Below are 21,744 nucleotides of genomic sequence, written 5' to 3'. Positions count from 1 at the left end.
GTCGGGAACGAACCTGAGGCGTCCCACTGGGCCGCACCGCCCGACGCCCGCGGCAGCCGGGGCTCCGCCCCACCCCAAGAGCCCTCATTTCTCGCCCGGGAGCCTCGGGAACCGCCCTGGACTCTCTCGCGCTCCGTAGTCGGAGGCTTCTGCCCCTAACAAAAATGGCTGCCCAGTCCGCCCGACTCCTCCTTTGGCCGGCATCAAATACCAGACTCTTTCACTTTCGGGTCACCGTGGACGGGAGATGGCGCCGATTCCCAAGATGGTGGGGCGGATCAAGCTAGGTGAGCAGGTGTGACAGGACGGGAGGGGGTCCAGGAGCGTAGGGGCAGCCTCACTTGGGTCTATCTGTTTTCAGCAAGATTTTGAACTTCAGGCGGTGAGCAGAGGGCTGCGGCCAATCCCTCCCGAGTCCCCCTAACGCGCCGCGGCTTTCCTTTCCCGTAGACTGCCCTCTGCGGCCTGGCTGCCCGCTGGGGGTCGCTGCTGTCCCCAAACTCTGCAAGGAATTTGGTCCTGAGGACTACGGCGAAGAGGTAAAAGGGACTCTCGTCCCCGCCCTGTCACGCCTCTTCTCTTGCTGCTGTGCCGAGCGGGGCCGTGGCGGGCGGGGCGCCGCGCTGGGCTTCTGGGGCTCCGGAGAGGCGTTGCCTGGGGCCGGCCCTCGAGGAGCGCACGGGAGGGGGGAGGGGGGGAGGGGCGGGGCGGGACGGGGCGGGGATCCGGGACCGCGTGCGGGATAAATGCTTGGAGTGGGCAGGGTTGGGCCGTGGGAGTATCTGGGCTGAAGATTGGGGTGTGGCTAGTTCTCTGGGGAGGGATATTATAAACAGGGAGCGGTGTGGAACAAAGACAGTAAAGCAAGGGAAAGTTAAAAGAACCTCATTGAAATGAGACCTGAGTGGAGGGTTTGGTTGGAACCATAAGAGATGAGATGGGAAAGAAGGCAGCACGTGACTTGAAAGGCCTGGCCCAACACTGGAGTTTGGATGTACTCAAGCAGGTGATAGGGTTATTGAGGGAGGGACAGGATCAGATTTGGGAGCATTGGGAAGCTATGCTTCCAACTGCTTCCCAGTCAGCTCTAAAACCGCACACTCACGAGTCCAGGAGTTCATGTATCATCTTTGCAAATTGGTTGCTTTTCCTCTAATCTTAGTTTTGTTTAGTAACACAAATTTCCATCTAGTTGCTTAAACCAGAAACCTGAGAATCATTCTCTATAGTCCTCCCTTTCCTTTACCTCACACATTTAGTCACTAAAATCGACTTCTAAAATGTCTCTTAAACCCATCATTTCCATTTCTGCTCCCACTGCCACTGCCTTAGTTCAAGAACTCATGCTCTCGGGCCTGAACAGTTGTAATGGCCTTCTAACTAAACATTCCACCCCTAGACCCCCTCAGGACTATTTTATTTGAGTGTTTCACTCCCCAGATCAGGTCCACTCCCATCACTGACAGGACAAAGTTCAAACTCACTGTGTCACACAGAATTCAGATACAGCTCCCGACTGCATCTCTATTAGAATAGTCTCCTCACCAATCTCTCTGCTTTTACTCATCAGCACACACTCATTGAGTACCAACTATGCATCTAAAACGAGCACTGTTGTAGGCTGGGAAGACAAATCAAACTGACAAAGAGCCCTCTATTAAATGAATTAGAAGTATCTAGTGGGGGCAGCCAGTCAATAAATAAACAATATAGTATATCAAATAAGAGAAGTGCAAACAAAAATAAAGCAAGAAGGAGGATAGGGAGCATTGAGTGGAGTTGAGAGATTTCTTGTTTTAAAAGGAATGGTCAGAGAAGGCCTCCCTAAGAAGGTTGGAGCAGAGATTTGAAGGAGACAAAGGATTGAGCCATTCCCTGGGGAAAGAGCAGAGGAAATAACAAGTACAAAAGGTCTGAGATAGCTTTTCAGTGCACTTGGTGTGTTGTAGAAACTTCAAAGGAGACCACAGTAGCTGGAGGAGGGCAATGAGAGGGTAGGAGATGATTTATGAAGGTACTGGGGGGCCAGGTCACGTGTGGTCATCTTAATTATATGAATTAAGAGAGTAGCATAGACTGTGTTTGGGGGAGAGGTGGAAGGTCAAAGAAGACCTGTTTTTTGGTGGCTGGACTGGGCTGAGGAGGAAGAACCAGGTTGAAGATATCGGAAAAGACATGATATATTTGAGTGGCACATCCTGGGGATGTTGCCCCAAATGTGTCTAGAGCATGCATTATTTGTGTCTAAGTTCCAGTTAGGAAGTTGAAATAAACCCACCAGGAAATTGAATATGAGAATAAGACTTGATGAAAGTGCCCAGCAGTGTAAATAAAGATGCTGTTGAGTCAGTCAGGACTGTCTCCTGAGGGGAGCCCTGGATCTAAAATTGTTTGGAAGGTTGACTGTTGCTCGAGTGATCTTCAGTCCTGCCTGTGCACTGTCAGCACTCTGGAGTTTCATGTGGCTTCTAAGCCTCTCAGTCAGTGGGCCATCACTTAGTTGGTGTCTGCTCTGTTTAGGCCTAATTATGCCACATGGGGACGTGACGATCTCTGTCCTCCTTAGCGTATACTAACTGAGGAAACGATTCTCATCAGAATCACAGAATGTACAGGCCAGGGCTTGAAGAGTCTTGCCTCATTTTGTGAACGAGGAAGCTGAGGTCCAGAGAGGTTCAGTGACTTGTCCAAAATCAAACAGCCAGGCAGTGGCTGAGGCAGAACTAGGACACAAGTGGCTCTGCTCCAGCACAGTGCTCTTTCCAGTTCCATGCTGCCTCACCAATGAAGAAACGAATAAAAGGCAATGACTAACTAGTAAGGCTCTAAATAGTATAACACAGACTGTGTGAGTACAGCTTTGCTGAGAGAGGGTAGAGATAATTGGAGATGAAAGGGTCGGGCAAGTCTTTGAGAGGAAATGGAATTTGAACTGGACGGCGAGACAAGATGCAATGAGAAGGAAGCTCAGCAGGAGGGATTCAAGGACTGCTAGGGGAAGACCCCAAGGCTGGAAGGAGCCTGCTGGCAGAGGGAGGGCGGCAGGGGAGGATTGCAAGGGAAGACTGGAAAAGCCAGCCGGGAGCTTTTTGGAAGGCTCCAAATCCCAGGCTGAGGAGCTAGATTCAATCCTGCCTGTGGCCCTGTGATCCCCAGTGCGGGATCACTGGAAGTTTTTGAGTAAGGGAGTGATTGTTGAGATCTTGCTTTGGGGGAGAAACAGAGGAAATACAGGGGAGAGGCCAGCCAGGAACTGCTCTACTCCTATAAACGTGAAGTAGCTCCGGGGTGGGTTATATGAGGGCTTTCATGTTCAAGTATATCACAGGGGACGTAGCTGGAATAGCAGGTAAAGAGGCTCCATTTCAGGGGCTTCAGTGTGGCTGACCCAGTGGCAGGTCAACGGGAGGAGATCCTGGGTGGTAGAGAAGGCCGCGCCGAATGCCACACTCAACCCCTGAGAAGGCAGGCCAGTAGTGAGGTGATACACTATGAAAGCTGGGAGCAGCGTGTTTTGGGGTGCTGGAGGGGAGAGGTCAGCCAGCAACGTTCTCCAGGCTGGTTGCTGATTTGTGGTTGTCACGGTGGAGGGGTCCAGCCAAGCCCCTTGCTGTCTTCCCGAGCTCCCCGCAACACCAGCCTCCCCTTCCCTCCCCCTGCCAGGACATAGTGGATTTTCTTCGAAGACTTGTGGAGAGTGATCCCGAGCGCCTGCACCGGATCCATGTGGATGGGAGCAGCGGGCGGCTGCAGCTGTGGCACCATGGTGGGGAGTGCAGGGGCCCGGCCCAGGGATCGAGGCTGGACCCTGGGGAGGGCTGGCCCTCGGACGTCCCTCTCTCTCATGTTCTTCCTTTCCCTTCTCTTTCTTCCTCCTGACAGATTACCTCCTGGACCATTTCCGTGATGAGGGGGAAACTACTGGACAGAGTGACAGGGGCAAGGGGGCTGAGGGACTGGGCACCTACTGCAGTTTCCAAAAGTCCTTCCTGTACCCTCCCCAAGGGTCTAAGCCCTGCCCTCCAAGACCCTCGGCCTCAGCATCCTTCCCCAGTGGCTCAGACAGCCTGCTTCAGGTGGCCATGCCCCAGAAGCTCCTGCTGACTGAAGAGGTGAGACTGTCCCCCAGGTTCTTCCAGCCCCCGGATTCCCATATCTGTATTCTCCCCTAATCTGGACATTTCAAGATCCTTCCATACTGCTTGCCTCCCTATTGTTTTCTCTCTCATTCTCTCTCTCTTTTCCTGTCACCTGCCTTTCCTCCTCCAGGAAGCCAACCGCCTGGCTGAGGAGCTCGTAGCTGAGGAGGAGCGCGTGAAACAGAAAGCAGAGAAGAAGCGACTCAAGAAGAAGGTAGCTGGAGGGCGGAAGGAGTGGGAGCTCAGGGGTCTTGGGGGATCGAAAGAGGGAAGCTTTGCAAGAACAGGAAAGGACTCAAGGTGGCTTGCAGTGAGTGGATCCTCTCGCCAGGGGGCCCAAAGGGCTCAGAGACTGGAGGGTCTCCCAGAGGCCACATGGTGCAGCAGTTCTAGGGTCACATGATACTGCCTGGGTTGGAATCTGCCTCCTTCTTACAGTGAGACATCTGCCTGGTGACTCTCTCATCTTCTCTTTCACCCGTACAATGAAGATAACAATACCTACCTCATAGAGTTCCAAGGATTAAATGAGATAACGTATACAAAACTCTTAGCCTACTACGACATAAAATATATGTTACACACATGAAGAATTGATCTCAAGATACAAATTGTGTGTGTCTGTGTGTGTGTACTTAAATATAGTGCTCAAAATACATCGTCATTATTATTATTGCAGCGTCAAAAGGACCGAAAGCGACAGAAGCGCTTGGAGCAGGACAACGGGAAGCTCAAGGTGAGTGCTGACAGGAAGATACTAAGCCCCAAGTGCCAGAAAGGTGGAGGCTGAGAAGGCAGGCAGCTCAAAGCGATCCCAACTCTGTACCTGTCCCCCTTCCCTCCAGGCCGCCCCAGAGGGGGATGGGAGTCCCCCATCCAGCCCTGGGGACCCAGCTCAGGGACGCTGTGGTGAGGAAGAGGTGAGAGGCCCCCTTCTTCCCTTCTTGGTCTGCCCATGCCCTCCTCCCCCTACTCCAGGACATACTTCATTCCCACCCCCTCCCTACCTTTTCTTTCTGCTCACAGGACTCACTGGATCTATCTAGTACTTTCGTGTCTCTGGCTTTGCGCAAGGTTGGGGATTGGCCCCCCAGTACCCTCAGAGAGAAGGAACTGAGTCAGGAGCCCCAAGGCAAGAGCCTGGGCCCCCAGGAGAAGATGGACCAGCAGGAAGATAGCTCTCCAAGAGAAGAGAGCCCCACGCAGAGTCCTAAGGCAGAGGTGAGTGAGGGGCAGAAAAATCTCAGCTGGAACCAGTGGCAAGGGTGCCAGAGGTCTTTGGGAAGTCCCATGGTCTAAGGGTTGAGGGCAGTGACCAGCAGGAGTTCTCTGGTCCCAGGGTTAAGAGACCTGGGATCAAGCTGCATCACTGTCACCTTGATCCTGGGTGGTTTCCTCTGCAGGAAGGAGAGCTGAGAGCATCTTGCAGAGCTGCCATGAGAATTCCATGAGTTGGGTGACGCTAATTGCAATGTTAATTGTTTAAACAAAGGAGAAAGATTTGGGGAGGCTGAGGCCTTGAGTCCTGCTTGACTTTTCTCCTGTCCCTAGGCATCTCTGGGACTGCTGGCAGCTGCCATACAACAGAGCCAGGAGCTAGCAAGTGAGATTCTTCCTCTCTCTCTCTCTTCACCCCACCCTCCCTGGGGGAGCCCCATCTGAACCTTCACACCCTCTCTTCCCCAGAGTTGGGTACCAGCTTTGCCCAAAAAGGTTTCTACCACGAGGCTGTGGGCCTGTTCACCCAGGCCTTGAAGCTCAACCCCCGGGACCACCGGTGAGTGGGGCGTGGCCACTGTGCTGGGAGGTCAGGGCAAGTCACGGTGTTGAGCAATGGACTTTTGGTCGCTTTGTCTTCCACAGGTTATTTGGAAATCGCTCTTTCTGCCATGAGCGGCTGGGTCAGCCAGCATGGGCCCTGGCTGACGCACAGGTGGCCCTTACCCTGAGGCCTGGCTGGCCCCGGGGCCTCTTCCGCCTGGGCAAGGCCTTGATGGGACTGCAGGTAATGGGTCTGGCATTGGGAGCAGAGGAGGAATTTGGGTGGGATGGGGTGGGTATCAGGTCTGCACTGACGTTTTCTAGGTAAGCTCTGAGTACCACAGTATCACAATGTTCATGGTACTAGGAACTGTACCATGTTTGAGAAAGGGGGCACTTTTAAGTTCCTTGACACACACCACCCCCTATACCTAAACTTGCCTCTTTCTAATCCCTCGGGGACTGCAGCTCTTTGAGGACGCAGCTGCTGTGTTCCAGGAGACTCTGAGAGGCGGGTCTCAGCCTGATGCCGCCCGGGAGCTCCACTCGTGTCTTCAGCGACTCTCTCTGGTAAGGAAACCAGGCCCACTCTCTGCTGAGGGGACAGAGGAAGCACTGGCTGGGACTGCAGCACCAACCAGCAGTGCCTTCTGCCTCAGTGGGTGACGGGGCAGGGGCTGTGCTGCTGGAAAGGAGTACCAGGCGCCCCTCCCTTCCCTTCTCAGCAGGATCAACCAGGAAGAATCCATGCGTCACCTCTGCCAAGCAGGTGCCCCCAGCCGTTACCCCACACTGAGCCAGGGGCCTCAGGCCTCCTGTCCCCCAGTCGCCCTCAAAGCACAGCTCCAAGGGCCCCTGGCCTTCTGTCTCCACCCTTGCGTTATCCACCACGTCTCCTGAGCCCCTCCAACTGGCCCGTCCCCCAGGCTCCGAGTAGAAGCCCCTGTCCTGTCCGTCTCCAGAACCCCTCAAAGGGCTACGGCATCCTGGGACTGGGACCCCAGCATCTACCTCAGGCAAGATGAGGGAGGACCTGTCCCTCGTAGGACAAGGCCATGTGTGCACCCCACAGGGAGAGGGACACTGAGTGGTGGCAGTTCCCTGCATATTTTGAGACCTTGTACTCTAAAACCATTGCTAGAGACACCCCTGGCCGTCTTTCCTCTTGCCACGGAGACCTTCTGATGAGAGAAAGGAGCCCCTCGTCCACTGAAACAGCCCGTCTTTGGTTCTCAAGCAGATAAATGTCCTCTGGGGGGCAGTAAGGAAAACTAAAACCCACCAAGGCTCAAGAAGGGAACTGTACAAAAGGTCAGGTTTCGGACTGTCCAGCAAGGGGCATTTGGGGTTTGCTCTGCTCTTGGCCCTGGGGGACTCATTCACCAGCCAGACCTGTGTGCTCAGGAATGGGGTCATGGTGAAGAATAGGGCCAAGTCCCCACTTCACCCTGATGCATGCCCGTCTCTTCCTGATCCCAGTTCTTGCCCTGTTTTCTCCAGCGCCAGCCCCTCATGCCCTGTTTCCTGTCCCCATTTCTGTGCATTCTCACTTCACCTTTGCCCAGTGGTCTGATGTTCATTCCTCCAATTGCTAGAAGATCCACCAAGGGTTTGCATTTGGGAATTCCCTGACCAGTTCCTGCCTGGAGCTCCACACTTCCCACTGCTGCTCTGCTGTGCTGGGGCCTCAGCAGGCGCCCAGGCTGCTACCAGCGTAGCCGTGTTCTTTCTCCAGTCCAGCACTGGGCATTGTAACTAGCCTTTCCCTGTGTGCATTTCTGTTTTTCCACCAATGGTCACTGTCCCCAGAGAAGACTACAATTTTCTACTTCCTATGTAAGAATCATGAGTTCCTTTTGTTTTCTCTTCTGAGATCCTGGCAGCTGCACCTGGCTAGTTGCTACCTAACCCTGCCTGGGACCCTCAGCTCATTTAAATGTGGATCTGTAGGGGACTCTTAGGCCTCCCAGAATGCCCTTCCAAGAGGAACCATTCATCAGGATGATTCCTGCTGCTCTATGGGACTTGCTCACAGACAGCATTTACACCTGGAGATAGGAGGTGTTGAAACACCTCCTTTATATAGGGCTTTCCCAAATTTTTTTTGTTGTTTATGGTGCAGGCCCCTTAAATGCTGTATAGCAGGATGAAGTCTACCGTTACTAGTTGGGTCACCTTGGGCAGGTCTCTCAATACCTGTGCCTCAGTTCCCTCATCTGTAAAATGGGGGCAATCCCTACCTCACAGGGCTGTTGTGAGGAACTGAAAGAGAAAGTGTGAGAAAATACCTACCAAGTGCCTGGTATATAGTGGCTGTTAAATAAACCAGTTTTTATCTGCATTTGTCCTACATATTCATGATTCTCGTGGTGGAAAGATAGTAGTGTGAGTAAACTGTTTATGTCACAAAATAGAGAGTTCCTGGGACTGTGGTTCTCAAAGTGTGGAACCTGGACCAGCAGCATCAGCGTCACCTGGGAACTTGTTACAAATGCAAATTCCCACCCTCGACCTTCTAAATCAGAATCTGCGGGGGGGGGGTAAAGGGGGGGCAGAAACTTGGGTTTCAGTAGCCCTCCAGGTGATCCTAAGGCACTGCTCTGGGACTTAGCAGAGGAGACCCCCATCCAGACGCCATTTTGATGGGATATGTTTATTTTGTTTATTCAAAGCTTGATTACAAGAGGTGACAGCACTGGGCTGGAATTTAGGAAGCCTCAAGTAGAAGGGGATTATGGCTCAGAGCCAATTAACTTGACTGGCCCCTCCCTAAGTATAGAATTATTTGCCCTGGAAATTCTTTGCTCATGCCTGGTTGGGGAGAAGTAGTTTGTTTACGGGGTTACAGTGACTCCCTCAGAGGCTGGCCCATCTGGCCTTCTAGTTCTGGGGGACCTCTCTGCTTTGGAGACTCCACTAGGGCTCCTGGCCCGTCAGAGAATCGCTGCCCACCATTAATTACTGTGTAGTATCTTTGCTTTCAGGCTGAGCTGGCTCCTTGCTCTTCCAGCCTCAGAATTGTCCCCTCCCCAGTACCTCTTAGCCTGTCCTAGACTTGAATCTTCTCCAAGAGGCACAGGACTCCCGATATCTTACCCCCACGCTCACACTGCTAACAGGTAGGGTACTGACCCAGCAGCCAAAGGTCTGAGTCCCAGGGCTGGAATGCAGGGTGACAAACTATCCTGGTTTTCCTGGGACTGAGGGATCCTGAGGTGTGGGACTTTAGTGCTAAAACTGGAACAGCCCTGGGCAAACAGGAATGAGTTGGTCGCCCTAATCTAAAGGTTCCAGAGAGGCAGCCTTTAGAAGGGGATGAAGAGTAAGCAAGGGGCCCTGAACATGAAGCACGGGAGGTATGTATGTGTGTTGTGTATGTGGATCGAAGGGCGACACAGGTACAAATATGTTTTGTACGTAATGGCTGACGGAGTCTTAGCTTTACACTAGAAGTCATTGTCTGTTTCTGTCCATGATGCTATTCTTCCAGTTGCCCAGGTTTGCAAGGACATCACTAACTCATGTAATTTTTGGTCCCTGGGGGAATCATACTGATTCCTCTTTCCTGACAGCCTCTCTCCCCCGCGCCCTCCAAGTCTGGTCCTGAATTCTCTCTGCTCTTACCTTTTGCAGTGGCCAGAAATACACTACTCCCTCAATCTCTGGTTCACCCTGTACATGCAGCCAGATTAGCGGGCCCTAAACATTGGTGTCATGCCTCTTCTCTAAAACCTCCAAGGACCATGCTCCATGCTCTGGCTACAGTACGATGCCTCAATTCCTACCATTGGCCCTTCCTCTCCCCTCTCTCTGTAAACCCTTCTCTTTCAGTTAGGCCCAGTCACAAAAGTGTAAGTGGCCAAAACATGAGCCACTGAGACAGACAAATAAGCTGGTGAGTCCTGGCCCCACCACTTAGAAGCTTCATGACATGACCAAGTTTCTTGGGCTTCTGTGATTCAGTCTCCTTATACGTAAAATGAAATTAAAGCCTCATTATTTCATGTGGTTATTGTGAAGACTAATCCATGCAAGGCACTTGGAACTGTTCAATGAGTGGTAGCTGTTGTCTGAAAATGTCAAGTTCCCTTCTGCCTTCCAGCCTTGTTCACCCTCCCTGAAATATCCTCTCCTGGGACCACCTGTAACTGAGGACCTAGCTGAGCCCCCTTGAACCCTGAGTGGATTATTCCCAGAGCATCCTTGAGAGTGGAACTGCAGCACCTGGGCAGACGCATGGGAAGGTCTGAGGAGGGTGGAGGGACTGACAGGGAGCCAGGAGAAGCAGAAAGAAGCCTAAGTATAGTCTGCAGATCCGACGGGAAGACAAGGCATGGGGGAGGGCCTGCAGCTACCAAGCTCTCCTCTTACCTCTCCATCACACTACAGGATGATTAATCACCAGTGGAATAAATTAATGTCAGAAATGTCCGGCAGCCGAGGTAGGCTGGGGGTCTTCATCCTCCAAGGCCGCTACTCCAAGCTCCGCCTTCGGGGGCAGGGCCGGGCCACCCCACCCTCTGGCCACCGCCGCGGTCCCGAGGGAACATTTTCCGCCCAATTGTGGGGCGGAGGTACGAGCAGTACAGGTGTGCCCTCTTTCCCGAAGGCATCACTTTGTGTCTCAGCGTAGGGTTCTTTCAGCAGGGGAGGGGTGAAGGGTCGGGACCCCATTAACAAATGACCTCAGGGTGAGGAAAGAGGAAAGTGTCAAGTACAACGCCCTCACGCTGGGGGCCGGTATAGGAGTCAGGAGCAAGGTGTCAGACGCGGCGGCAGCGGGGGGTCCTGCGACCCGACCCAGGCGGCTCGTCGGGGAGGGGCCGGAAGTCACCAGAGCTCTATCCCTGTCCCCTCAGCTCCGAGTCTCTGAAGGTTGGCGGGATTCCTGGGTCCAAATGTTGACGAAGGAGCTCTTTCTTTGTAAAAAGGTCATCATTACATCACCTACCTTATAGGGTAGCGATGAGGGTTAAAGGACACCGCGTTGAAAGCGCTCCGCACAGGGCCCAGCGCGGAATCTTCGCAGTCATCAGTGCACTTTGCTCGTATTCTCCCGGCGCGGGATTGAGGCGTGGTGCGACGGAGTCTCAGCTTTCTGCTCAACAGCCGGGAAAGGTGAGCATCCGGGCTGTGAGCCGGCAGAGGCGGGAGTCGGCACCCTCCCTCCACGCGGCGACCCGGTCTGCGCGCCGGGCGCGGGGGCGCGGTGTCCAGGGCTCCAACGCCCGGACGGCGGCTTTCCAGTCAGTCGTCCACCTGTATCTCCTCGTCTGACTGGGGGGCCCGGGAGTCCGGCGGTGTGGGGCCGAGGCCCGGGGCGCCGCCGGGCAGCGCGCGCAGCGAGGCCACGTCCGCGCGCATCTCCGCCACGTCCCTCTTGAGCTTGGCGCGCCGGTTCTGGAACCACGTGACGACCTGCGCGTTGGCCAGGCCGAGCCTCGCTGCCAGCCGGTCTCGCTCGGACGGCGCCAGGTACTTCTGGAAGACGAAGCGCCGCTCCAGCTCCAGCACCTGCTGCGCGGTGAACGCTGTGCGTGACTTTCGCCGTCTGCGGCCACGCTGGCCCTGGCCCGGAGCGCCGGGGGCCACGTGGCCTGCGGGGGGAATAGAGCGGGGTCAGTCTCCCGATGGCACGAATCTGGCTTCGGCCTGGGAGGAAAAGCTGGGGGTGGGGTCAGGCCAGGGTGAGGGTGAGGGGACGGGAGCCAGACAGTGGTCCCTTACCAAACTGCACGAGGGGTCAGGCCGAGGAGGGAGTGGGACACAAAGTGGAACCCACCACTGGGCTACGGGAGGCAGGCGGCAGGCTGAGGGCATCTTGAGGTAGGAGTGGGAGGAGGATGGGACAGACCAGAGGAGACCTGGTGTGGGATCAGACTGTGGGGTGGGGCCTTTGAGGCCTCTGTTAAGCCGGCTTGCATGTTGGGGCCGGCACCAGAGGTGGGGGCCAGCCGTGGTCCACGTAGGGGCAGCCCACCCTGCGTGGTCCCTAACAGGACCCGGATCTGGCCCTTCTTTAGACTCGGGGTCGGTCGTGTCGGGCACTCTCGGCTTACTCTTAGTGACACAGGTGCCCCCTCCACAAGCCCAAAAGGGAGGTAGTGGGGGTACAAAGGGCAAGGAAGGACAGAGTCCGGAGTCCCGGGGTCCTTCCCTCTCCAAGGACCTTAAGCTCCGTGCGCCTCCTCCAGAAGAGAGGGGTTTGCAGAAGAGCATGCTTATCCGGAGAGGTTCGAGCCTTGCCTCCCAGCACTTTATGCGCCGCCCTAGCCCTAGCTCATTCGTTTACAGCCTCTTGCTCTGGCCTTTTGTTTCCTTTTCTCCGGCCTTTCTCTGTCACGATTGCCCCGCCTCCAGCGAACGGACCACCGGGTCGCTCAGTTCTCGGTAACCCGGAGCCTGGGAACTAATGGAGGGGAAGTGAGGCGCGGGAGATGCAAGTCTCGGCGCGTGGGCTGAGGGCAGGGGGCGGATTAGGGAGGCGGCCAGGGTGAACGAAGCTGGAGACCGACAACCTGGAGGAGAGGGACAGGGAGGCCAAGTCACAGTGCGTGACCTGGCCGGCGCTCTACCTTCAGAGGGCTGCGGAGCGTGCCCGTCAAGTCCGCGGAAAGCATTACTAGTCAGCTCTTCCAACGCGCACAGCGGCGGCGTGGGACCTGGGCTCCACTCTGGAAGCTGCGACGCACGGGGTCCTCGGGGAACCAGGTGTGGGCCTAGGATGTCTGCGATGCTGAACGGTGTCCGGGCCGTCCGGGGTTCGGGTCCCGAGCTCATGGCTGGCGGGGCTGTGGCGGTCCCGCCACCCGCTGCGCCGCTCTCCGCAGCTGCCTGGGCCCCGGCATGCTGCTCCCTCTCTGGGCCCCCGCCTCGGACCCGCCCCCCGCGCGGGGCTCGAGCCCCGTGTGCCCCTCCTCCTGGCCCCCACCTCCCATCCCGGGCCGCGGTGGGTCTGGAGCTGGTAGATATCCCTGCAGCGATATTTCTACTGGCTAAGGTGGCGGGGGAGACGAGCCAGAGGAACAACCCGCCAGACCCAGCTGCCCGGCCGTGTCAGCGGGACCCTTCCTGGGCGCCCCCCAAATGCTTTGTGCCACAGACTCCCCGCTTAGCTGCCGCTCAGGCTCATAAAATCGTCGGCAATAAAATTGCTTTCCCTGCCCCCAGTGGCTGAGGATGTGCAAAATTCCAAGGAGGGGGATCAGAGTGGGCTGTGCTAGGATTCCCGATCCCACCTAGGAAGGACCTCCGTCTCCTGATCCGGTCCCCTCGTCCCCGTCCCACCCCTGCGGAAAACTCTTTAAAGAGGTGGTGGCGACTGGAAGTTATTGGCGCGGAGCGGAGTGCTGGGAGGACTCCAGACTTGGAAGGACCGGTCCAGTGGAGCGACTGCAACGGGAATAGTGAGTGGGTTTGCATTGCGGGAAGCACGCGCAGGTGAGAGTGGACTCCCGCGGGTTCTCTCGCCGGACCCAAGACTGTCTTAGCGCGGCTCAGAGGTACTAAGGAAGTTAAAACACAGCGAGAAGCGCGGTAGACCTGGACCGCAGGACAGAGGACACAAAACCCGGAGCTAGGGCTACTGCCCAGGAGGGGTCTTTGCCAGTGAAGCCCGACCTCCACGGAGGGCCTTCTGGTTACACTATCCTATCAGTCTATCAGTTGATTTTTGTCTCCTTAGTGAACTTCTGTAGTTCCAGTAGGGATTCCCTAGTCTGGGGAAGCCCAGAAACCCAAGCAGGAACATTGGTGGGAGGGGCCACTGGCCATTGCCCTAAAGAAGAGTGATTTGAAGGGGCGACTTCATGGACCCAACAAGATTCAGGGACAGAAACTTCTGCCAACCTAGGGACAAACTCTGAGGCCTGGGATATTCATACCTATTTTATCTTTGTCCTGTGTGTCTTTCTTCTCCCCCACAACTAATCTAGGCCTTTGCTCACACTGGGGTGAGCACCCCACAGCTATCCTTTGTACTAATTACAGCAGCTCTGGGACAGCACAGCTCTACCAGTGGAAGCCCAACAAGGTAAGGCTTTTGTTTATTAATTACACCCCAAAGAGCTAGGAAACCCACAGCCCAGAGACAGAGAAGCCCCACCGCTCCTGAGGAACTCACCACTCCAGAACTCTGAACTCACTGCGACGGATTCTCCTAGTTTTTTCAGACAGTGCCTGTAAGAACCAGTGGTCTGTACTGGACTGTCCCTTCTGTCACCTTCTCAGACCTCTGCATATCCCAGCATTTGTGCTGTGAACTTCTGTGTCCACCTGTACATTCCCTGGGGCAAGTGGAGCCCGCAGTTGGGGTGCCCCAAACAGCGCTTGGGAGATCCAAGGCACCTGGATTAAAGACTCCGTAACACGGACAGGAAGACACTTTGATAATGGGTGTCTGGGAACCTCACACCGAGGCACTGACCTGGCCCACCCAACAAAGGTGGAGAAGCACAGGGTCATCTCGCTAATGGCTCCCACCAATGACCGTCCTATTCCCCAGAAGCACCCCCTCACATAGTCCTCTTGTGGCAGCTTGAACAATTTGGCTCAGTGGGCCACTGCTAGGTCAGAGAACAGAGTCAGAAAGCTGAGACGCCTCAGAACCTTGTGAATTGGTCATTAACGGTGGGGGCAGAGGAGGGCCAGGAGAGACACTCAGCTAGAGGCTTCCGCCCTCCGAATGATCCTGGTGGTTTCACTTAAATCTGCAATTAAAGAGGGTCCCAGGAGGCTGCAGGAACTGCCGAGCTCACATCCTAGGCCTGTCACCAAACAGACACTACTACTTTCACTCACGTATCCTCTATGTAGCTTTTATGTCATCTCTTCTGCTCTCAATTAGTAGTGTCTGTGTGGGGTGTGGGGCTCTCCTGAAGGGCCTTGGCCTTCCTCCACTTCCATCTCTCTGGCCTACCTTCTCCCCCCTGCAGCTGGGCTCAGGTAATGGGGTTGGACAATTGGGTCAGGCGATCCCCAGATGTGAGTTGGGGGGAGGAGAGGGAAGGAGAGACACGTAATGGGAGGAGGCTGCTGACAGTAGAGCCCAAGTAAGGTCTCCCAGGCGTCCAGGGACTTATCCAGATGATTGTGGGGCCAAGGGAGGGGACTTTTCCCAGCGAAGCCTCTGGAACATGAGCTGGGGAGAAACCGGATCCTTGGAGGGGGTGGGAGGAGGGTGAGTGATTAATGAGGAAGATTAAGAGATTAAACCTGGGTTCTGGACTTGGGAGGATTTCAGCTGTCTCATAGGTTTTCTCCCACCCCAGCTCAGGAGCCCCGAGTCTCCAGTGCCGTGTGCTGCACGCCTCTTCCTCCCTGAACCGTGGTCGGACGCTTCTCTGTCTCAGCCCTTCCCAGAACAAGTCAGACATACACGTAATCACTCATCACTGCCTACCCTCCACCTCTCAGTTTTCTCCCAGCATTCTCAAGCAATCCCTCGTGTCCCTCCGATTCCCCTCATTGTCCCTTTCAGACATCTTTGGGTCCTCCACTCCCTCCACTTGTAGAGGTCCCCACATTCCAACTTTCACTCCCTCTTAACATTGCTTTCTCACACCTTCCCTCATTACTCTTCCAGATTTTCATTTCCTCATCCCTCCACCTTATCTCACACCTTCTTCCCTTTCCTTGTCGCCCGCATTTTCTCCCTCATTCCCTGAGACAGCACCTCTCACCCACCCTGCCTACCTCAGTCTCTCATCTGGCAGGTTCCTCTACCCAGGCCACCCCAGATCGGCCCATCTTCTTGGCTTGGTAAGGAGATCTGCTCAATAAACATTTAGTCTAAAAACTAAAAAAAACACACTTAGTCTCTGGATTTCAGCTGAATTCTGAGAGGGTAAGGGGGTTGGGATTGGGGATCCTCAGAACAACAGCCTCTGGGTGGTGCACAGCAGAAGACAGTCTCAGAGATGTGCTTGCCACCTCCCCACCCCCACCCCCGCTAAAATCCGTTAACCCTAACTGTCAAGAGGGAAATGGGAGTTTAGGAAGGAAACCCCAGGCGGAGAAGTCTGAGGCGGGGCATCTGCCCACTTCTGGGATTTTCTTTCAGAAAATGTTACTTCAGAGTGAACCGATTCTGATACTGGTATTTCAGTTTTGTTACTTCTAGGGCCTCTGGTCTGTACGTTCTTTCTGGCCCTTTTCACTGGTTCACAAAGAGCTCTGCTCAACTGCTGCCAACTGGGGGTGTGCGGGCTGGGATGGGGAGCAGCAGAATACTCAGACCCCCCCCCCTCATTTACATGCAGCCTGATACTCACTGTCCCAGGGAAGTCCCTCGTCTCTATTTCCTCACTCCCTCCAATCCTCAGCCCTAGGAAAGACAGGCCAGGCTGAGGGACCTGTCCCCTCTATGCCAAAGGCCAGGGCAAATCTTGGTGCCACCTCCCCCATGTGAGTGTGGATAGCGGAAGTAGCTAGGTGAGAAAGGGCGGCAGGGGCATGGGCAAGTTGATGCTTAGCTCGGAAGTGCCCAGAGGTCAAGGGTGCCGGGCAGAGGGCAAGTTGAGCGCGGGCTGCATCACAGACCGAGCCCAAGAGAACCATGGGCTTGATTTGCCCGCCCTGGAGTAGATGGAGACCCGAGACCCGAGTGACCCCGAGGAATAGGGTCTGTGTGGGGGCAGGCCAGAGAGGGGGATAATGGGCTCATAGATCCAGGGAAAGCAGGGCGGAGCCAGCAGCTGGCCTGTATCAGCCACCTCGCGGAGTTGCACCGCAGCTGCCACCTCCACCTCCGCTGCTGACAGACAAAAGGACCGCTGCTGACAGACAAAAGGAAGGCTTCGCTGAGCTGGGGGCAAGGCGGGGCAGCTGCTCCACCCCAGATCAGGGCCTGAGTGCCTTTGACTGCTCCTTGGCCACCAGCCATGTGTTGTCAAAGGCCTTATCCCCAGGCTTATCCCCAAATCTTGGGGCCTTGGGCAGCCTATCTTCTGGCTGGGCCTTCTTGATGCCCAGATGACACCCCAATCAGATTCCCCAATTCCTGCAGCTGTTTGGGCCAGAAAAATCCTCAGGGGTGTTTGTAATCCCTTTCCCCCTAGCCCACACCTCTCCCTCTGAATCACTCCTCAGAAACACCCTTTCACTTTCACAAGCAAACTGCCTGGAGAACAGGCTGAGTGCAACGTGCTCTGGTGGGCCCCAGAATCCCCAGAGCTTCAATTTGGAGACAGTGGGAACTCTGGATAGATAGAATTAATCCAAAACCTTGAGATATATGCTGGTGTAAAGGCGGTGGAAGAAGCCAATTCTGACTGAGGGAAGGTTTCCTGGAGGAGGTGACACTTAGGCCTTCAAGGACAGCTGAGTATGGTGGGGGAATAGGGAGGCATTAGGGGCATGAGGCCCAAAACATGGACAGTTTTGAAACATGGCAAGTTTTCAGACTCTTGGAGATTGTGTATTTACCCACACCAGTGGCAATTTGGTGTCCCCACCCTGGTCTGTTGCCTGCTCAGCATACTGGAGGAGGTGGCTTTCACTATACCCCTCCCCCAAATCCTCTGCCACCCAATCTTCACCCTCTTCATCCATGGAAGCTTGGTGCCTTCAGCCCTCACCAGCTATGCACAGGATTCCTTTGGTTTCATGGAGTCAGACCTCAGCTAGCAGGAGGTTTAGGCTTTACACTTGGGTTCTGGCAACACTTCTGCTGGCTGTTCCTCCCGCTTGTCCCTGCCCCTTTGCTGCCTAGATTCGGCCTCTAGCTTCCCTCTGGTACTGCCCCAGTTGGGAAAGATTCTGGCTCCCCCACTCAGAGGACTGCAGAATAGGGACACTGGCTGCGTTTATTTTCAGAGCCTAGTGCTCATGGCTGCGCTCATACAGACAAGGAATGTTTGCTGAATTACTCAGTGGAGGGCTAGTCTTCCTGCTTCCCTCTTGTTCCTTGGAGCTGCTTTTGCTCTCTTGGGCACTGGCTCCCTCTCCTCAACTACCCTCTCTCCTTTCCCCGACCTGACTTCACCTAGTGCAGGTACTTGTAGGCCAGCTGAATCTTGTATAGACAACCAGGTCTCCAACTCTGACTATCCCCGTGTGTGTCCTGTGAGCCCCCCTCCGCCCCCACTGCCTTTTTAGACTCCTCCCATAGTGCAGTTCTTTGGATTTTTCTTTAAATCTTCAGTCCTGCAATAGTCACTATCCAACCCAAGCCCCACTCTCTCTCACCTCTCTTGAATTAGGACACCTCCACTCAGGCCTGCATCGTATGTTAAAACATGCAAGGACAGTGAAAGCTCACCTCCAGAAAAACTTCTCTTCACCAAAAAAAGCTGATGTGGGTGGCCTGGCTTCACTTAGCTCACCTTCTGAGTTTTACATGTGGAGGGTCCTCTACCCCTCTCCTTTAGTCATTCACTGAGGGACCACCTTCTTGACGGCACTCAGAGGATTTCTGAGGGAAGCAGTACACAAGGAAAAGCATGAATGTGTGGTAGAACAAAAAGGAAGAAAAAAGATGCTTTTTTAAAGTTTTTATTTCAAAAAATAAAGCTGCAGTTAATTTCACATAAATATCTGGGGAGGGAAGGGGAGAGGGATGGGGCAGGGACTTGGCCCCTACCTCCTCTTCTCTTTCACACTGTATTGTAAAAGCAAAGGGGATGGCTAAGGAGACAACAAGGGGAAGAAGTAGTCAGTGGCAGCATTCTTACCCAAAAGGCCCCCTCAGCCCACCACCACCCTGGGGACTGCCTTGGCCCTGGCTCACCTTGCCGAACCAGCGGGACAGCCATATCTGCTTCATGGTCATATGATCAGGGAGAACTTCATTGTCAAAAAGGAGTTGTACCTAGTAGGGAAATGCAGGCACAGTTTTAGGAACTCTCCTCTCCCACAGATCAAGAACTAACCTGGTTTACTCTAGACTGTGACCCTCCCTTTATAGCCCCTTCCCTCTCCCCAAAAAACCTTCTGTGGAAATACTTACATGCTGGGGATTTAGCATCAAGCGATGACATAAGACCCTCCGGAGATGGCGAACCTCAGCTCTAACAGAACATCGGACATATTTGTTCTGGGGATAGAGAGGGAAGGAAAGAGAACAAAGTGTGTGAGGCTAGTGCCCTGCGGAGGTAAGTATCCTTAGAGGCTCTCCCCTCATCCTCGCTCACCTGCAGGATGCTTTTACTCTTGTCTTTGCCAGAACTGGAAGGAAACAGACACAAGTTAGGGAGCCCTATCTTTCCCCTACCCCCATCCAGAGCCATGATATATTCTCTTCAAGGGAATAGACACTCCCTCTGCTCGCCCTCTTCCGGAGCCCCTCCCTGGCTCTGAATCTTTGACACTGTCATTTCAGATAGCCCAGGCCCGGCCCCTCACCTCAGCCGCTCTAGGCATAGGCTCAGCTGCTCATCATATCGATAGTAATGGGCTTTAGAGTGGTCAAAGCTGCTGAAGGGAAGGCCGAGGTTGCTCAGGGCTGGCTCTGAGAAAGACAGAGTAGTAACTAGGGTGGCACAGGGTCCATACTCCTTTTCCCCCAGAGAGCAAAACTGGGCAAGAGGAATGCTCTGGGGCTTTACCTTACCCTCCTGCTGCCAAGGGACATACCTTCCCCACTAGGCTGGGTGACTCGGTCCAACCCTCGGGACTGGTAGAATTCTCGAATCCGCTTCTCTTCACCTAGAAGGGAGTGGAGTATAGGATGTAAATATTAGCTCTCCCTCATTCTGTTTTTTGCCCCCCTCCTTCCACTTCCACCCCACTCTGGTTCAAGCCGTTGTTTCTCGGTCTAGTTGTGTAGGACACAGCTCCCTGGCCCGTGCTGGTGTTATGAGTCTTGCGCTCCCCTGGGCTGAGGTAGTTGGTCGCCGGCCGTTGGTGGGCCACTCACAGTAGCCCATGGCAGCTCACACCAACCTCTGGCTGCTCAGGGCAGCCCAACTCCAGGGAGAGCCGTTGCTCACAATCTTAGCTGTAGAGGGCGCAGCTCACTGGCCCAGGTGTTAATCGAACCAGCGACCTCGGCGTTAGGAGGAGGGGGCTCCGACCACCTGAGCCACCAGGCAGGCCGCCTCCCTCACTTTTTGTCAACTCCTTTAACTACACGATTCCCACCAAAGCCCTGGTCACCTCAAGCTGCCACACAGCATCAGTCCTCAAGAGGCCCCTCAAAGTCAGGTTGGTCACTTACTGTCTTGCAAGCCAGGCACTAGCTTGTATACGATGTCCTGCATGACCCGGTCCAGTTTGAGGTTGAGCAGTGGCTGTGTCTCATGGATCTTGATGTTGCACATGGGGCAATACTTGCTGGTTTGGAGGTACTTCACAATACAACTCTTGCAGACTGCGCAGGAAAAGAAAAGCAGACTCTCAGGCTCTTTGGGAATCGGGTTCTTGGCCTGGATAGGGTGCCTGTGTGGTTGGGACAGTCAGCCCAAAGGCTGACGGCCAGCCTGGTGAGGACCAGGGCCTGGAAGAACCAGCCAGAGTCCAGGACACTCACAAGTATGAAGACACTCTGTGATGGTGGTAGCATCCACGAAGTAGCCAGCGCACAGGCAGCAGACGATGTGCTCATTCAGATCTTTGATCTTTACTCGGACCTCCTCCTGTGGACACACCCTTCAGTTACCGATCACTCTCCCCAACCCCAACCCTTGAGCCTTCCTCAGCTTGGAAGTCGCCTCTTTCATCAGACTCCACGGCTCAACCCCACACCCTGCGTGGTCAGCCGAGTATTAGCTCCCGGGGGCTGACACTCCCCCTATGCCCAGCAGAGGGCTCCGCGCACAGCGGGGGCTCGCTTCACGTGGATGGACTCGTCGGACCTTCCTTTCCCCGGGGAGACTGCACGACGTGGGCGGCACAGTGCGCAGGCGTCCTAGCCCTGAATTTGGCAGCTGGACCGCAATCGCGCAGGCGCATTAGGGCCCCTGTCTCTGCGCAGGCGCACTGGGCGCCCGGCCAGCCACAGCCTGTCCACTATGCTGCCCCAGTTCGCACCGCTAGCCGACCACGGCAGTAACCCTGCCGCCCCTGCACCTCGTTCCGTAGCGGATCCATCTTGTATACTGACTGGAGCTGGTTCCGAAGCCTCATCGCGATCGCAATCTGGCCCCCCTGAGGAGACGCCATCTTAAAGGCTGATCCCAGCCTGCCACTTCCGGTGCCGCCTGCGGGGCGGGACTTGTCGCCCAGCAACGAGGGCTCAGGTCTTTTCGGATTCGCTGACCCTCCGTAAGGCCCCGCCCATGTCCCTTTCTCCCCGTGTGCTCACCTGAGCCCCACTGGCCCCTCCCCCTCCTCAATCCTTAATTAGGGAGTGGGGGGCTGTGGGGAGGGGTCCTATCTCTTTGACTTCCTGTAGTAATCATCACAATAGACCCTACCGTGTCTCGGGACTAACTTTTGGACCCTGCAAAAGACTTCCCCCTCCTACCGCCAAAGACCCGGGGGGGTCTTCGCCCGCCAAAGCCCGGGGTCATCCAACTCCTGTGACAGCGACCCCGCTAAAGAAGCCCCTCTGGGGCCCTCTCTTCGTAATATCTCCCTCGTCAGCTGACGCGTCCCCATTACGGAGCTTCATCCCGAAGGCGGGCCTTTCCCCGGCTCCACAGCGGGAGTTTCTCGGGCTTTGCGGAGTCTTGGGGAGGGTGGCGGGGAGGGAGGGACCCCTAGGGACTTGGTAGTGATCTTACATCGCCCCCCTCCATCCTCCCCCTGCCGCCGGGGATGGGGGGGCAGGCCCTGGTTAATGATGATGATTCAATCATCGGCGCCTGCGGAGGCCTGGGACAGACTAATGCAGAGCAGATGCGAAGGAGGAGGGGAGGACCACTAGGACACCACAGCACACGGACACGCTGAGGCAGCGAGCCCC

General features: G+C 55.2%; 3 protein-coding genes across 7 annotated transcripts; 1 reads left to right on the top strand and 2 right to left on the bottom strand.

The window, feature by feature from the left end:
• Positions 1-47: 47 nt before the first annotated feature.
• Positions 48-8,241, top strand: TTC31 (tetratricopeptide repeat domain 31). 3 transcript variants are annotated; one of them, XM_081068986.1, is made up of 14 exons: positions 48-287; positions 451-539; positions 3,664-3,766; positions 3,883-4,112; positions 4,270-4,353; positions 4,819-4,875; positions 4,985-5,059; positions 5,166-5,360; positions 5,691-5,742; positions 5,826-5,916; positions 6,003-6,144; positions 6,369-6,470; positions 6,626-6,669; positions 7,042-8,241. In XM_081068986.1, exons 1-14 carry the CDS (start codon positions 248-250, stop codon positions 7,142-7,144), a joined length of 1,407 nt encoding a protein of 468 aa, XP_080925112.1. In that variant the 5' UTR covers positions 48-247; the 3' UTR covers positions 7,145-8,241. The 3 variants fall into 3 exon arrangements, with proteins under 3 accessions (XP_080925112.1, XP_080925111.1, XP_080925110.1); XM_081068985.1 differs by having other exon boundaries at positions 6,629-6,916; positions 7,042-8,240; XM_081068984.1 differs by having other exon boundaries at positions 6,626-6,916; positions 7,042-8,240.
• Positions 8,242-8,585: 344 nt separating this feature from the next.
• On the bottom strand, positions 8,586-12,710 carry LBX2 (ladybird homeobox 2). Its single transcript, XM_081068461.1, has 2 exons — positions 12,476-12,710; positions 8,586-11,497 (listed from the first exon to the last, which is right to left on the bottom strand). The coding sequence occupies exons 1-2, from the start codon at positions 12,678-12,680 to the stop codon at positions 11,148-11,150; spliced, it is 555 nt and encodes a 184-aa protein (XP_080924587.1). The 5' UTR covers positions 12,681-12,710; the 3' UTR covers positions 8,586-11,147.
• Positions 12,711-18,177: 5,467 nt separating this feature from the next.
• On the bottom strand, positions 18,178-21,095 carry PCGF1 (polycomb group ring finger 1; the record flags this gene model as incomplete). 3 transcript variants are annotated; one of them, XM_081069266.1, is made up of 10 exons in its annotated part: positions 20,907-21,095; positions 20,368-20,473; positions 20,056-20,208; positions 19,473-19,544; positions 19,242-19,347; positions 19,031-19,064; positions 18,847-18,933; positions 18,628-18,708; positions 18,481-18,524; positions 18,178-18,312 (listed from the first exon to the last, which is right to left on the bottom strand). In XM_081069266.1, exons 1-10 carry the CDS (start codon positions 20,997-20,999, stop codon positions 18,273-18,275), a joined length of 816 nt encoding a protein of 271 aa, XP_080925392.1. In that variant the 5' UTR covers positions 21,000-21,095. The 3 variants fall into 3 exon arrangements, with proteins under 3 accessions (XP_080925392.1, XP_080925394.1, XP_080925393.1); XM_081069268.1 differs by lacking the exon at positions 18,178-18,312 and having other exon boundaries at positions 18,377-18,524; positions 20,907-21,094; XM_081069267.1 differs by lacking the exons at positions 18,178-18,312; positions 18,481-18,524 and having other exon boundaries at positions 18,568-18,708.
• Between the last annotated feature and the right edge of the window lie 649 nt (positions 21,096-21,744).

Source organism: Rhinolophus hipposideros (assembly GCF_964194185.1).
Source record: "Rhinolophus hipposideros genome assembly, chromosome: 12".
NCBI classification, from domain to species: domain Eukaryota; kingdom Metazoa; phylum Chordata; class Mammalia; order Chiroptera; family Rhinolophidae; genus Rhinolophus; species Rhinolophus hipposideros.
Note: the sequence above shows the minus strand (reverse complement) of the source record. Positions and strands in the feature narration are given on the sequence as shown.

Coding starts and splice junctions, on each gene's coding strand:
- TTC31 (XM_081068984.1), top strand. CDS start 248: ATGGCGCCGATTCCCAAGATGGTGGGGCGGATCAAGCTAG. Junction 540..3,663: donor CTGAGGACTACGGCGAAGAG/GTAAAAGGGACT, acceptor TCCCCCTGCCAG/GACATAGTGGATTTTCTTCG. Junction 6,145..6,368: donor AGGCCTTGATGGGACTGCAG/GTAATGGGTCTG, acceptor CGGGGACTGCAG/CTCTTTGAGGACGCAGCTGC.
- LBX2 (XM_081068461.1), bottom strand. CDS start 12,680: ATGAGCTCGGGACCCGAACCCCGGACGGCCCGGACACCGTTCAGCATC. Junction 11,498..12,475: donor CGCTCCGCAGCCCTCTGAAG/GTAGAGCGCCGG, acceptor TTCCCCCCGCAG/GCCACGTGGCCCCCGGCGCT.